This window comes from Terrapene carolina, unplaced genomic scaffold, assembly GCF_002925995.2.
Source record: "Terrapene carolina triunguis isolate 2854851 unplaced genomic scaffold, T_m_triunguis-2.0 Scaffold84, whole genome shotgun sequence".
NCBI classification, from domain to species: Eukaryota; Metazoa; Chordata; order Testudines; family Emydidae; genus Terrapene; species Terrapene triunguis.
Genome location: NW_020664435.1, coordinates 21,506,236 through 21,523,010, shown reverse-complemented (window position 1 = coordinate 21,523,010; position 16,775 = coordinate 21,506,236). Strand labels below are relative to the sequence as shown.

Below are 16,775 nucleotides of genomic sequence, written 5' to 3'. Positions count from 1 at the left end.
CCTCCCCACCCCAGCTCACCTCTGCTCTGCCTCCTCCCCGAGCACGCCGCCCCTGCTCTAATTCTCCTCCCAGGCTTGCGGCGCCAAACAGCTGATTGGCGCTGCAAGCCTGGGAGGCGGGAGAAGTGGATCGGCGACCGCGTGCTCGGGGAGGAACTCTGTTATAAAAAAAATTGGGGGCACCGCTTTTTGGCGCCCCCAAATCGTGGCGCCCTAGGCAACCGCCTAGTTCGCCTTAATGGTAGCACCGGCCCTGCCTCTGCCCCTTCCCTCTCCATGGCTGCCTGCTCCAGCCTGGAACCAACTGCTCTCTTTCTGGCACCACATCAGCCCCTGGTGGGAAAAAGGTGTAATTGCAGCATGACCCCTCTCGCGGCTTCCCTTCGCCTCCCTGTCAGAATCAGTTATTCTGCGGCGGGGGGCGGGGACATTAAATCTGTGCTTGCACAGTGACTCAGAATTCCCCAAGGAGTAACTTTCACCACATTTCAGCCCTTAAAAGATAAGGTTGTACACCACAGTTTGGTGTTCATTAGTAAAGTAAGGTTACTGGAAAAATTAAATAATGCATTCATTGGCCTTACTTCAGTGATTTATAATGAAGGGTAATTGAACAGCTTTTAAAATGTATGCTGTGTTGTAGCCATGTTGATCCCAGGATATTAGAGAGACAAGGTGGGTGAGGTAATATCTTTTATTGGACTACCTTCTGTTGGTGAGAGAGATAAGCTTTCGAGCTTACACAGAGCTCTTCTTCAGGGCTGGGAAGCTTACTCAGAGTGTTACAGCTAAATACAAGATGGAACAGATTGTTTAGCTTAAGTTGTTAACACATATTTCAAGGGACCGTTCAAGGTGAAACTGACCATTTACATGAAATGGACCAGTCATAAGGAGGAAATGGGTGAGGGGAGAAGAAATCTTTCCTGAACCCCCTTTTCTGGCCTTCGAACAACCCTCCCCCAATCACTCTATATCTGACCTATACAGTATCAGTCCTTATTCTCAAAGGAAAGCTGAACGATGCTTTCAAAAGATGAGCCTGGGGACTTAGATTCATAACTTTGCCAGACACTAAAAAACATGGACTGACTTGAGATACTGAATTTATGTCCTATTACAACAATCTATAACCCATTAATAACTCCTCTAGGGCTGGTTTTCCCCTTTCCTCCCTATGACTGGCAAGGTGTTAATGGGCCACTTCACCTTGAATGGTCCCTTGAAATATGTGTTAACTACTTATACTAAATAATCTGTTCCATCTTGTATTTAGCTGTGACACTCTGAGGCCAGGTCTACACTATAAACTTACATCAATACAACTACATCGCTCAGGGGTGTGAAAAATCCACACCCCTGAGCAATGCAGTTCTACTGACCTAGTCCCCGGTGTAGACAGTGCTCTATCGACGGGAGGACTTCTCCCGCTGAGATAGCTACTGTCTGTTCTGGAAGTGGATTAATTCCACCGATGGGAGAAGCTCTTCAGTGAGCCACACGGAAAGCGGTGCTGTTTTAAGTGCAGACCTGTCCTGAATAAGTTTCCCAAACCTGAAGAAGAGCTCTGTGTAAGCTCGAAAGCTTGTCTGTCTCTCACCAACAGAAGTTGGTCCAATGAAAGATATTATCTCACCCACCTTGTCTCAGCTTTTTTTAATGCATTCATTTTCCATAAATTATGGATTGAATTTTCCCAACACTGCCAGGCAGTTAAATGATCTTAATTCTGAAAGGTACATGTGTAAATTAAATACTGTATTTTTCCAGCAATCACAAATGCAGTAAGGTCAATGGCAGAATGGGGAATCAATTGAAAAATCATAGCAGAACTCGCCATTCTGTCCTTGATGTTATTTTATGATATGCATCAGGGAAATGATGGGATTCTGTAGTGCGCTCAATTGCTTGTTCATTTCCGTACACAACATTGCAGTGAAAAGTAAATGCATACATTATGGCACATGATTATATTACCAATGTACCCATTTACCCTGCATTACAATGCAATACAGCGAGGTAAGTGAATACAATTGTGAATGCCTTCATGAACCTTACTGTACTGACAGTTTTCCTACATTGTTGTGTATGAGAAAAGAAAAGAAAAGGGACAGGGCGTAATGGGGTTTACAAACCCCATACTGAGCATCGGCAGAAGGGGCAGGAGAGTGTTCCTTGCTTACAGGCAATCACTGAGCTATTGCCATTTTAGGCTGTGATACTGAACTGTGGACACTGAAACAGAATGCTAGTAAGCTTTGGACACTGCAGCATGCTACTTCCGTTGTATGCAGGGGCAGTGAGAACTTTATAGATTGAGCAGCAGGAAGATATGTGTACAGTGAATTGTGGGAGTGGAGGGCTCTTGAAACTTGAGACCTTGTAGCCACTCCTTCACCACATCCACATCTGGGCACGTATCCGCTCACCCGAGCACCTATCCATACCTCCTCAGGTGAGCTAGCTAGCTCGGCATCTACTTGCCCTGAGACACGCGTTTCAAGGGTTTCTGGGTGAACAATAGGGTGGTTTGGACACAGCTGCATGCCTGGCCATATGTAGAGTCAGCAATGTAGATATCCCTAAAGTAGCTGAGTATCTGCCACACAGGTTCTAAGAGAGGGAGGAAAATTCCAAGGTGACTTATAGGCCCTCTGGTGGTGGTGAAACTAACGAGTTTGGGGGATTTCTCTTTCCCCTCTAATCAACATGCAGGGTGGGTCCTGCTCCACTATTTAACTCCTATCCTTTCCTTTTGAAATACTGTACACACAGTAGTTATCTCTGGCCAGATAGCACCTTCTCTTCTACATGGCTGACAGACACAGCTGTCATGTAAAGAAAAGAAATAGGTTTGCTGCACAACCCATTTTATAAACCATCTCTTCCTGCCTGTCTGCCAGTCAACCAGGGAATGAGCTGGTCTCCATTTGGGTGTACCCACTGGATTTCACTGTGTCCTGTGACGACATTCCCATGAACCCAAATGGTCTGGCATTTGATCTAGGAAGACTTTGTGTGTTCACTCCTGGCAAATTGGCAATATTGGGCTGATACATATGTCTTTCAAAGAAAAATAAATATCCTCCATTAAAAGGGCTTGTTTATTCACATAATAAATATTATGAACTCTGATTGAGTGATTGAGCCAAATTTTGAAAAGGGCATAAATGATTTAGGAGCACAAGACCTAGAGTCCGTACATGACTTAAGCACTTTTGAAATTTGTATTCTTCACCCATTGTTTGATGCGTATTTGGAGTTGTCTAAGGCATTTCCAACTAGATATATTCAAAAGTCAGAAAACTGTCATTCACATTTTATATTCCATGTATATGGTAAAACTGCTGTGTACTTAAGTTTATACTTATCTTACAGTACATACCAAAATCAAAGGCAAAAAATGTGTGGCTTTGTCAGTATATCAAAGATCTCCTAGTTAATCATAAAAGATCAAACAGGAACTTCAAAGGCTCAGCACCTTAGGTGGCACCTTAATTCATTTATTTTCATTGAACATTTCACAATGGGCCAAATCTTGCAGTCCTTATTAAGGCAAGGGAATTTGTTTGACTCTGCAGGGCTTGGCTCATAGTATAAAAACAATTTGGGTGTATTTAATTGTATTTTCTGCAATATCTTTGCCAAATGGTGATTATTTTCCCAGGCTTGTTAATTTTTATATTTTTTCTTTCTTCCTTAAACTTTTGCAGATCTATTTCACAACCCTCTGTCACAAGATCCAGGGTACCGTCTTTATGTGACATACTTCCTTCCCTCAGTACAGCTCCTCGACAGGAAGAGTAAGGACTGCTTTCCTCTTTTCACAGTGCATTGACAGTCACTTAAGACTCTAGCCCATTTAGAAAAGTAGGTGAATTCTTCCTGTGGCTGTTCTCCTTCTTCCTTTTCTCCTCCTTCTCCTTCTTGCTTATATATCAAAACGTATAATGAATTTAATCCAATTAATTGTGAGATTTTGCATGCAGGTAGAGTTTGTGTGAACTAAACAATTCTCTGTTTGATATCAGACCTTTCATGTTGAAACTGACTAAAAGATTTGGCTTCTTTGCTATTTAAAATGTGTGTGTCTACACTCTGAGATCTCATTTGTCTTACATAAAATTCTGTGGAACAAATTTAAGAGAGGTTAATGTCAGTGTTCAGAAATATGAACCTACCTTCATGTGTGCAAATTGGGTAAGTGCATGTACAATGGCTAATTTATTTCAGTTTGTGCTCATCCAGAGGTCTGCACACCTTTGTAGATTTTAAATAAATGCATGCACATTTCTTAATTGATCTTATCCACATAAAACTGGCTAAGCCCACCAGAAATAAAATTATCATCCCTGCATCCCTCCCAGCAAGCTCTCAAGGTAAAACCTGGGCAAGTTAGGCTCTATCTTGAGAATAAACAGAAGTAGTAAATCAACTAAGTAAGTTAATGACTTGATCAGCTAGTTTCTTGTAGATGCCACAGAAGAAAAAGATCCTAAAGATCAACTTCTTCAATAAATGCCTAAGTTGTGTATTTACCAACATGACTTTTCTGTCATCTGAGTGAACTGTTCACCTATGTTATATATGCCATCATATGCCAGCAATGCCCCTCTGCTATGTACATTGGCCAAACTGGACAGTCACTACGCAAGAGGATTAATGGACACAAGTCAGATATCAGGAATGGCAATATACAAAAACCTGTAGGAGAACACTTCTACCTCCCTGGCCACACAATAGCAGATGTAAAGGTAGCCATCTTACAGCAAAAAAACTTCAGGACCGGACTCCAAAGAGAAACTGCTGAGCTCCAGTTCATTTGCAAATTTGACACCATCAGATCAGGGTTAAACAAAGACTGTGAATGGCTATCCAACTACAGAAGCAGTTTCTCCTCCCTTGGTGTTCACACCTCAACTGCTAGCAGAGCACCTCACCCTCCCTGATTGAACTAACCTCGTTATCTCCATACTGATTTATACCTGCCGCTGGAGATTTCCATTACTTGCATCTGAAGAAGTGAGGTTCTTACCCACGAAAGCTTATGCTCCCAATACTTCTGTTAGTCTTAAAGGTGCCACAGGACCCTCTGTTACTTTTTACAGATTCAGACTAACACGGCTACCCCTCTGATACTGTTCAGTGATGTGAAGGAAGGAGGTTGAACATTAGGAGGAGGAATGTTGGGAGACAGTGGGTAAGATTCTCCCCCTGCTCCAGTCCCTTTATGCTGGGTGATAGGGCGGGAGTGGAAAAAGGGGCCCTTGAAGCCCCAGATCTGGCCAGGGGAGAATTCTCCTGGTGCAAGACCTGAGGCTCAGCACCCTCTCACCAGTATTAGTGATGGGGTGTGGCTGAGATTGGAGGGGTAGAGCGGTGGGAAGGGCCACAGCACACACTGTTGTGGAGATTCTGGGCAGTGCTGCTGCCCAAAGCCCATTCGGGGAGGCTGCCATAATTTGGACAACACCCCAGGATGTGTCTAAATTATGCTGGGGGCCACTACAGACCTGGAGTAGCTCAGAATCAGGAGGGTGTAAAGTGACTTAAAGCCATCTTTGCCCTTCCCCCTCGTCCTCCTCAGCTATCTGTTCTTTACTGTGTCTCTTCTACAACACAAAATTTCACCCATAGGATTGAAGCTGGGAATTACTGAAAGGGAGAATGAGTGAGTTTAATTCTGGTGGGATGAGAGGAATTTAGTTTAACTTTAAAAATCTACAATACAACTGTGTAACTAATAAGACTCATCTATCATCACTATAATCATTTTGTCTGTATGATACATCACTTTTCCCCTTTGCATTTTCAGTGTACTTTCTTCCAGACAGAAACCTGTCTCTTCCTCAATGTTTGAGAAACAGAGTGCAGAGTTTTGGCTCCACCACAATCTAAATATTAAAAATAAAATAGTTCTATTGACTTTGTTGGTTCTACTTGAGAAAGGATTGTCCTCACAAGTAATGGTTTGCAAGATCAGCCCCACATAACAATTTGTATGTGCACTTCCCTGTTATACACATATAGGTTTGCTGGTGGACCTCAAGCCTATTTCTGAACATAGAAATGTAGTACTGGAAGGAACCTCGATAGATCTTCTAGTCCAGTCCCCGGCACTGAGGCAGGACTAATTATTAGCTAGACCATCCCTGGCAAGTGTTTGTCTAACCTGTTCTTCAAAACTTCCAGTAAGGGAGATTCCGCAGCCTCCCCAGGTAATTTGTTCCAGTGCTTAACTACCCTGACAGTTAGGAAGTTTTTCCTGATGTCTAACCTAAATCTCCCTTGCCGCAATTATGAGCCCATTACTTCTTGTCCTTTCCTCCGTGGCTAAGGAGAACAATTTATCACCCTCCTCATTATAACAACCTTTTATGTACTTGAAGACTATTATCATGTCCCCCTCAATCATTTCTTCTCCAGACTAAAAAAAAAACAGTTTTTTCAATCTTATAAGTCATGTTTTCTAGACCTTTAATCATTTTTGTTGCTCCCCTCTGGACTTTCTCCAGTTTGTCTACATCTTTCCTGAAGTGTGCTGCCCAGAACTGGACACAATACTCCAGTTGTGGCCTTATCAGTGTACATTTGGCATTGTTTAGAGAATAACTTTTTCAGTATTCAGGACAGTACTTCTCTTACTGATGCAATGAGGATCATTGCTGGATAGAGGAGAACTGGCTATAATGTAATCTAGGGAAACTATATTGATATTTACAAAGTCCAGAGATAATCTTGTTAAATTCATGGACTTAATCTTCTTTTAAATACAACCATAGTACAATGATCATTCCTGAATTAAGAAGTTAGGCAGTATTTTTTACCAAACTTTACCCTTGACTGTAAATTTGAGAACTATTTCTTTAATATTACAAACTCCTGTCTTTACTATGGAACATTACTAAAATATACTCCTGTCTTCCTCATTTACACAAGACACTTGGTCACACTTTTGTCACCCCCAGGCATAACTACTGCAGTTCCTTTCTAATTGGTCCCCTAGACATCAATATTAAAAGACTTTACCGAATTCAAAATGCTTCTGCCAGAGTTTCTTGTTTTGAGTCTTTAGTTCACATTTTTCCCAGTTTGAAAGTGCTGAGATTAGTAGGTGGTGCATATTCTTAGTGTCAAAATTCTCCTTTTGATTTACAATCTTAACCTCTTTGTTTAAAATTTACAAGTGATCTTCAAACAAAAGGGCAAATGAAGCTGCAAAACTTTTTTTGATTGTACTCCTACAACTTTCTGTAATTGAGTGGTGGGAATTATTACTGACTTTGAACTGGAATTCTGTTTTATTGTGGATATGAATCTTACAATTTAAGACTTCATTTAGTTCTCTAGTATAATGCATTTAAACACCATGCAAACAGAGTCTAGGGATGAAATCCTGGACCCAGTGAAATTAATGGGAGCTTGGTAATGACTTCAGTGGGGTCAGGATTTTACCCTAACTCTTCAGGCAGTATAAATCAATATCTCTCTATATTGAAGTAAATGGAGCTATACAACTTTACACCAGCTGGTCATAATTCTGTAGAGAAAATAGTTTTCGTCTGAATGCTAGCAAGCAGCTAAGCTTAGATTTTATTCATTGGTATAGAAAGGGTAACAGTTTTTCTTTCTCTTTTAACAGAAGTTACTCAAAAAGAAAGGGAATCAGCTTTACATATTTACAACCATGAAAGGTCCCGTGTTCTCCAGTCTATAGGTTTTGGAAAGAGAATAGATATGCCATTGGTGACTAAGACAGTATCTACCAGAAGCACTCCATGTGCCAAAAGTTTGCTGCTGTCTCCAGGTATTTATAATGATTTAGGGAAAAACATATATTTCCAGGTAATTTGAATTAGAAAGAATAATTTTCACCAACTTGGTTGTAAAATTAATTAGATTTAATAATGAAATAGATATGCTTTATGAACTCAGTCAGATTGCTTCCTTATTTAATTAACAAACTGTAGCAACATGCAGTGAATGTGTCTTTTCTACTAATTTGTATATTACACTATGTGTTATAATCAAACTCTGGAACAACAGAATTGCCTTTAAGGCAGCTACTCAAAATAGAATTTCATTATCTTTTCAAAATGTATTCTCATTCGTGTTGAAGTTTTTACTCACATTTTCTGTTTAATAAACAGATTTAACAGGGAAATGAATTTTTCCAGGGTACTGTACCATGAATGTCTGTATGCAGTGTGGGTTTAGTCATGTCAGTCACAAGATATTAGCGAGACAAGATGGGTGAGGTAATATTTTTTATTGGACCAACTTTTGTTATGTAAGCAGGACAGTTTGTCTCGCTCACCAGCAGAAGTTGATTCAATAAAAGATATTACCTCACCCACCTTGTCTCATGAATATCTGTCACAGACAGATCAGGCTGTTTAGAGTTTTGGTGCCCTCTGGTGCTTATTTGACATTATAGACCTTTTCAGTCTTCTGAAGAAAAAGTTTTTCTCTTAAATAGTGTTGCAGATGGTGTATCAGCCTTTTCTATAGCATCTGAATACACAAAACTCTAGGTCTGGATCCTTCTACTTAAAATATATTACAAATATATACATATTAGAAATATCAGTCACACAAAAGTTTGTATTTTTAGTAGACTTACATATTTAACATCTCTCACTACCTGTTTTATTTGTAGAAGTTTCAAATGTGGTTCTGCTTTGAATTGTGACTTTCTAAAAATGGCAACGTAGCATGTCATGTTTGCTGAGTCTTTCTGAGTCCAGATGAAATTTGATCCCTTTAAAAGAAATATGTTTTTTCTAACTCAAATTTAGAGGGGTCTTTTTGTCTTGCACACCGTCTTTACTAGTAAAGATCCTGCAAACCAAATTCTTTCCTGAGGTAGACATGAACCGTAGTGTCTTCAAATTATGTTCTCAGTGACAAATATGCAATCCCATTGTTTTCCATGGGGTTGGGCAGGTGTAAATGAATGCACTTTGGGTGTGCAGTTGGAATTTAATTAACGATTTGCTCATTCTAGACAAGCTGTGATCTTGTCTATACAGGGAGTTAGATCTTTTTGTGGAGACTGCTAAGCAGAAGTCTGCAAGGGTTCATGACCATATACCAACCAGTACCAGATAAAGAGCAAACAGCTCAGGAGGACCTGTATTAAAACCAGGGATGAGAGGAAAAAATCCATCAGGAGACATGAAACCTATCCATTTTTTGAAGAGTTGGACAGGATTTTCCACAACTACATGACCACCATACCCAGAGAAAGTTTGGAGCCTGCTGCATGCTTTCTTCCCCACTCCACCAAGGACAACCAGCAAAACTCATCGGAGGATGAGTCTGAGGAGACCACTGATACATTGCAGGGTCCATGCTGGCTGACAGCAGTTTGAAAATGACACTAGCCCGCCCAGAAAGGAAGTATGAGGTAGAGACAGAGGAAGCCTGTGATTTTTAAAAAATTTGAACCTGCCTGGCATCCATTATGCATCCCACAATGCATACTGCTTAGCAGCAAAGCAAAGGATAATGGGATACTCTCCAAGAACACCATGCCCTTAGTACTCAGCAAACCACTGTGTGCACAAAATAATGATGCACATCAAAAGTGGGCACACTGTTCCACGTGTACGATATTAGTGTGGTTTGCGTCTTTCACATTACCTAATGCACATCAAAAAGCTGCAGATTAACCCCCCCTCCCCAATAGACAAATATATTACCTGAAATATAATCCAGGTAATTCTCTTTTATGTCTCTGAATTTAATGGAGCAAAAATAGTCAAAACTTTCTTTAATCAGTCCGGTAAGCAGAGATAACTCTCTCTGAAGCGTTGTTATACATTTATTTTAGTAAACTCTATCACTGTAATGCTGGGGGTGCTTTTTTTTGTATGGAGGAATTTGTTAAGAGTTGTTAAAATATCTGCTTGAACAATGCAGTATGGCCCTGATGAAGCAAAGCACATGATTAACATTAAGCATGTGAATTAGTCCCACTGAAGTTAGCCTACACTCAGCCTCACACTTTCTTAAACAGCAAAATATGGAACTCAGGAGCCATTGAAAATGGGTTTATATTATAACCAAAATGACAACAACTTTTTACACTGCTGCAGCTTCACTGCTACCAACAGTGGATACTTTAGTAGTAGAGAAAGGTCACATGTGATTCTACTGTCATGTCATCTGAGCCTGCTCTAAAAACCTCTCAGGGCCTATCTGCAATACTGTGTCCACTATAGATAAAATACTTACAAATTTTCTCATTGTAGACTTAACATCATGCAGTTGATTATAATAAACCCATTTCAGGGATTGAGTGCGAAGTTTGGACTTTAAAATAAGTTAATGGCAAGTGATTTTGAGTGTAATGTTTTGCAGTTTTAAATAATATGCAAAACAATGACTATAAGCTTTAGTAGTTTAATAATAATTTCTAAAATGCAGGTTAAGAGAGTTATTTTTAATCGTTTTTCTCATAGTTCATAAGGACCCCTGGGAAGTTAGAAACTGAAATCTTTGAACAGTGTATCATATGTTCACATTGTTTTGCTATTGGAGGGTTGGTGCTATCATTTCTTTTAAAGAAAAAAAAAAAGGAATAGGCAGTATTTTTTTTGGGGGGGGGAAGTAAAACATGAATAATTACACAGCATAAACAGTCAGAAAAAAACATTTAATAACCAGGAAGCAATAGCCTATATTTTGATTTAACTACTAATATTCAGTTGTAATGGCTAGCACTCCTAGGGATTGATTTTGCACCATTCAAGTCAATGGGAGCTAGAACAAATTGTAGTTCTTAAATGGTCAAAGTGCTGTAGAAATATTTACTTATTATAAATTTGTTGTTACAGGTTATGAAGTTGCAAATCACATAAATAAGTAAGTAGTTTGCTTGTGCCTATTTTTGTTTTTGCACATCAGAAGTATTCACTCAATCCTCTCTGCCCCTACCAAAAAAAAAAAAAAAAAAAGCAGTAACTTTTAAAAAAATATTCTGCTCTTTTTTGTGGTGGGATAAACCACTGTGTCCATCAGTTAATTTTGTAATGCAGTTAATTTTGTAATATCAAACACTAAGTCGGGGTGGGCAAACTTTTTGGCTCGAGGGCCACATCTGGGAATAGAAATTGTATGGCAGGCCATGAATGCTCACAGAATTGGGGTTGGGATGCGGGAGGGGGTGAGGGCTCTGGTTGGGAGTGCGAGCTCTGAGGTCGGGCCAGAAATGAGGAGTTCAGGGTACAAAAGGGGGCTCCGGGCTGGGGCGTGGCGGTGTTTACCTCAAGCGGCTCTTGGAAGCAGTGGCATGTCGCTTCTCCAGCTCCTACGCGGAGGCGCGGTCAGGCAGCTCTGCATGCTGCCCCGTCCTATTGGAGCGCCGGAGGGGGCCATTGGAGTGTGTAGGAGCCGGAAGGGGGCTATGCCATGCTGCTGCTTCTGAGCTGCGTGGAGCAGCCCCCGACCCTGCTCCCTGGCTGGAGTGCTGGAGGGGGGCATGCCCCAAACCCCGCTCCCCAGCAGGAGCTCGAGTGCCAGTTTAAAATGGCTGGCATGCCAGATACAGCCCGTAGTTTGCCCACCCCTGCACTAAGTGCTAAAAATATTGTACATTAATGTGTTAGAGCAGCCGAGTAGTTCTGCTATAACATGGGTGAGACAATTTCCTTCTAACTGCCTATTCTTAAATAGGCACCTTCCTGGAAAAAATGCTGCCCTGTGGAATGAAATTTCTCAGCCCACAGTTGGTTTATTTTGTTGGATTTTTCATGTATAATAGAAATAAAGATAAAATTTAGTTCTCTCTCTGTGTTGTGATAGGGAAAAAGATGCTATTAATGCTCTGAGACATTTTTAGATGCAGTTTTTTTATGTGGCAACTTTACAAGTTATTTTAAAAGTTCATGCTTGTTTTAATTTATCAGTGAGCAACATGTGTGAGTAGCTATGTTTTAAACATAGACATTATTGAGAAATATATTTTTAAAATTAGCATGTACACATTAGTGCATATAAGTTCACTACTATTTCCTTTAACAATCTAAGTATACGGAGCTGTCCACTTTGAGGATAGCCCTACGCAATCAGGCAAATCATAATGAAAACAGAGTTCTCTGCTGGTTTCAATACCACTCTGCTTGCTGCATGTACTTTCTGTTGCTTTTAGGTGCTCAGGTCCCAAATTCCACAAGGTACTTAAGCACATGCTTAACTATAAGCACTGGAATAGACCTATTGAAGTCAGTGGAACTACTCACATGATTAAAGCTAGCCACATGCTAACGTGCGTACATGCCTTTATGCAGAGATTCGTTTCTATTCAGTTTTTATACTGTGCCCAGCACCTGAGCACCTATATATGAGAATGACTGTACTACCGAGTTTCTTTCTACCTCTGCTCTCTTCACTGATTTTGTGAGTCTACAGCTCATATCTCCCATGGTACAACTAAAGTATGACATGCACAGAACGAGCAATCAGAAGTTTGCACCTTGATTATCCAGAAGAATCACAATGAAATAAACATCCATTGCATTTGCCTGAGTGTGTGATCACTTACATCTGCAAGAGAGACTATAAATGCAGTGTAATGATTAAGATTTTACATGTTCATGTAACCCTTCTGCCAGGTGGGGCCGGCAGCAACCAGGGCTGGGTTCAGTATTCACGGGTTCCTTTTCAACAATACAACACAGAACCGGCTCAAGCCGCCACTCAGTAACCTAGGAAAATTACACACCACCCCTGGGCGCCTCTGAGAGGCAATACTTCCTCACTCGCAAGCACAGAGTCTGCGTGTAGAAAAGAAACTTTTAATGAAAGGAGAGAAGTCACCTGACATGAATTAGGGAAAATGCCACAAGGAGGATTCCTAAACAAAACTGTCAGCAGGACGCCCACCCCAGAGTGCATGGGGCAGAAGATGATTTTCTACAACCAAAAGTTCCTTTACTGTGCCCCCCTCTGCTCCCTCACCATACCTCACTCACAGTGGCTGTCCTTGGTCAGCGAGGAGCTAGGGTTCAGAGGCACATCTGTGTGAGCTCACCTCCCACCTGGGGAAGAAGGCACCTTGCTTGCTCTACTATCTGAGCACTTGTTCTGGCTGGCTGCCCCGCCAGTCATGGTTCCTTGATGCCTGGCCATCCCACCAGTTGCGGTAACTCACCCTCTGGCTGTCCCATCAGCCACTGTTTGCCACTTTTGCTGGCTGCCCGTCAGTTACCTTCTGCTGTCACCTACCTCTCTGCTCTGACCTCTGTAGGTCAGTCTCTTAGTGATTTTCAGTAGGCTGGGCAGAAACACTGCCCTTCCACAAGTGATTTCAGCTCTTATTGAATATTTGAAATAATAAAAGGCTCCTAATTAAGCCTATTTAGCACTGTCTGTGAGCAGTAGGGAAAACAGATTAAACCAGATCAGGGACCCTTAAGGAGAGTCCACATCTCATGGCTGGGACACCTATCTCCACCACCTCTTACTTTCACAGGGGTCTAGCATTCGAGCCCCTGGCTTTCAGCTGAGGGTGACCCCCTCATTTGGGATAGGTTAAGGACAGTTCTGCTCCCCTTTATTCATACAATAAAGACAACATTGATAACATTTCACTACCCCTTTATTCAGTTCTAAAGTGATTTGTAACCCAACACCAGCCAAAGTTGATCACTTTGAGCAACACAGCTCTATCTGCTGCATATCTTGGCAGAGTGGGTGTTTTCATGTAAATACAGATTGCTCCTGAAGTCTCTACCCCTCCCCAGCTAGCTGTCAGAGGAAAGTTCATTCAGACTCTGCTTACATAAAATTCAGTTACAATTCCTACTGTAACCAGATCTGTATGCACAGAATCATATTCCTGTGTATAAATGCAGCAATATTGTGAAAGTTAACTCTGAGCAATTAATATTGTATTAATGTATCTTTTTGCACTGAGTTCACTTGTTTTTTAAAGTTAAGGAAAATACATTTTAATTAGTTTCTTTATTACATTTAGTTTAATAAAAAATGAAGTTTCTTTTACTTGGACTTCTATGACTCCGCCCTTTTTTATTCTCTTTTGTTTTGTCTCATTTTGATCTCAAGTTTTAGAGAGGAAGCATACAAAAAAATTTCTTGAGTAGTTATAGACTAGTCTGTTTAATCAATAATTGCCTCTACTATTACTTTCCACATAACTGTTTCCAGAAATTAATTCCAAAGTGGTTAGGAAAAATTGTTTTTATCATGTCAGTTATTTACATTTGTTTTGTTATTTTTGTAGAATTCCATTTGAGAACCCCGAAGATGCTGTTTTTGTGAGGGCAATGAAGAGATCTATAATGGAATTTTCCTCTGTGGACTGGAATAAAATACCCACCTGTCTAGGAATATGCCTTGAAAACAAACCAGAAGAACCCCATGAGAAACTGACAGTCAAATTCAGATAATTGTTTGGTTCCTTAAGAAAATATGTACCTTCATGTTGGATATTAAACTTTTATTGTAAGTTAATATCCATAAGACATGTATGCTATAACTTATGCTTGATTAAAAACTTTCAGCAGGAAAAATTTAAATTCATTTCCTTTAATCCCAAATGGGGGGATTCAAGGATTAAAGTTAGAAAATGCTGGTCACAGATTTGCTGTAACTTTATCATAATGTTGTCACTAATTGAATTCTCATGAGTACCATATTGTCTGTTGTGACAAATTAACAAAGCAAACCTGTACATTAATTTTTAGGACACTAAGGATGAATATATTCATCTCGGATAGTCTTTGCTGGTGGCCTCCTCTTTTCTAAATTAGTCAGGCTTCTCTTACCACCTTAGTTTCTAACACATCCAGGTCAGATTAAGACTTCATATGGCCCTTCTCTTTCCAAAATGAAGTTACTGCAAGGTTCTCTGTGTATAAGTTTGTTATATAGTCCTTATCACGGTTATCTTAATTTTTTCCCCATTCCCAACTCCTGCTACAGTCCACTTTTGTCCTTTGCTGATTGCTGTTTCAAAGGAAAGTGTTTGGAACTGGCAGCAGGGAAAGCTAATTACATTAGGAATGTAGAGAAGATGCAAGGTAAGTCCACGCTGGCTTCTTACAAGAGTCCCAACATTTCTTATCTCCTGTTAGCCAGAAACCTTTCTTGGCAATTGTTCTCAAAGTGGTCAAGCTGAAACACTAGGAATTAGCCAGACAGAGGTGTTAATCACACCTCATGGGAAAACTCTACTGCACTGCTCTCATAGAGAACCTCCTGAGCTGTTCCATCAAAGGAAAGGCAGGATTTATCTCCCAGTGTATGTGGGGTAGGGGAGAGCTTTTGGTGGATCAGAGAGCCATAATTGAGCCCACAGAGACTAGCCTGCATCCCAGCAGTTAAACACTGTAGGTGCTTTATCCCAGGATGTACTGTTAGAAGGGATCTAATATTTTATCTCACAGCAGTATGAAGCTGAGTGTGGTGTAGAAGAAAATGTTCAGCTCCAGGGAAGAGGGAAGTACATTGCACTGAGACAGTTGCAATGTAAGGTTACACTCTGATTTACCCAATTACAGAAGTAAATTTCATGTTGTTAAATTCTCTGAAGATTTTGTGTGCACTGAGCATACTCCAGCCTAGGACTATAGGGACCCAAGCATGACTTTCCCTCTAATTGCTCCTCCCCACTGCCAGGGACCGATGTGCCACCAAGCATTGGAACTGACAGCAAGGAGACTGTCTCTCCTGTGCTCTCAATGCTCCCCCTGCTAATATGGAAGAGAAGGAAGAAGCTGCCTGACTGAAGAGAGGTGCATGTGGGGAAGGTGGCTTGCGGGAGCCAGAGGGTGAGGAGGAACAGAGTGGGGACAGCAGGAACAGGAGCTAGTGGAGGGAGACAGGAGCTGTAGTGGGGTGCAAGGAAAGGGAGAGGGGCTGAAGAGGTATATAGGCACAGAACAGGAGGAGGGCAAAAACCAGAGGATGGAGGGGATTAGATAGAAGCAGAGGGGGGCAGGGGCAAGAGCCAAGTGGGGGATTGGATAGGAGCAGAAAGTGGGGGGGGGGAGAGAGGCAGGAACCAAGGTGGGGGGTAGGTAGAAGGAGAGAGAGACAGAGCCAAGGTGGGATGGCTCTGTCTCTCCGAGGCAGCCCCATTCTCCTCTCACCCATATTTTCCCCCGCTTCTCCACCCCATAAATGCCCCTTAGTCTCCAGGCCACCAAGCATTCATGTTCTAACCTTTTGGTTTAAAAAGAAAAACAAAACCAAAAAAACCCTTTGATTACATTCTGCCAAAATAAAGTAACTCTGGAAGGGGATGTGAGAAGGGGGGTCAGGTGAGGGACATATGGGAGCGACCACTAACTCCTACTAACAAACATTTCTCTAACTCTTTAGAAAACTAGGAAATTAAATGGCAAAAAACTTCCTTAAGACAGTGTTACGGTTGCCAGGATAGCTCATGGTCCTCCAGACTGTCAAGAGGGGAGGGATAGCTTAGTGGTTTGAGCATTGCTAAACCCAGGGTTATGAGTTCAATCCTTGAGGGGACCACTTAGGGATCTGGGGCAAAAATCAGTACTTGGTCCTACTAGTGAAGGCAGGGGGCTGGACTTGATGACCTTTCGGGGTCCCTTCCAGCTCTATGAGATATTATAATCACAGGTCTTCCAGCCTGGTCCAACTTACTCCTCCACCATTCAATATAACTACACCTAACACAGCTGGAGTTTCCAGTGGCTATTGCCAGCTGCATGGGAGCAGAGTTAAGGTTGTGTGGGTGTTTACCTTAACCCTGAATTTCCCAGGTTTCAGAAGTTTGA

The 16,775-nt window shown here is 41.3% G+C and overlaps 1 protein-coding gene across 1 annotated transcript in view; it reads left to right on the top strand.

Moving 5' to 3' along the window:
• Nucleotides 1–14,766, top strand: part of LRRC72 (leucine rich repeat containing 72) — a 42,984-nt gene extending 28,218 nt beyond the window's left edge. The window contains exons 6-9 of the mRNA XM_026649484.1: nucleotides 3,714–3,803; nucleotides 7,643–7,807; nucleotides 10,842–10,869; nucleotides 14,249–14,766. Coding sequence (XP_026505269.1) covers nucleotides 3,714–3,803; nucleotides 7,643–7,807; nucleotides 10,842–10,869; nucleotides 14,249–14,414 — 449 coding nt within the window. The 3' untranslated portion in view covers nucleotides 14,415–14,766. The remainder of the gene's footprint in view (nucleotides 1–3,713; nucleotides 3,804–7,642; nucleotides 7,808–10,841; nucleotides 10,870–14,248) is intronic.
• Nucleotides 14,767–16,775: the final 2,009 nt, after the last annotated feature.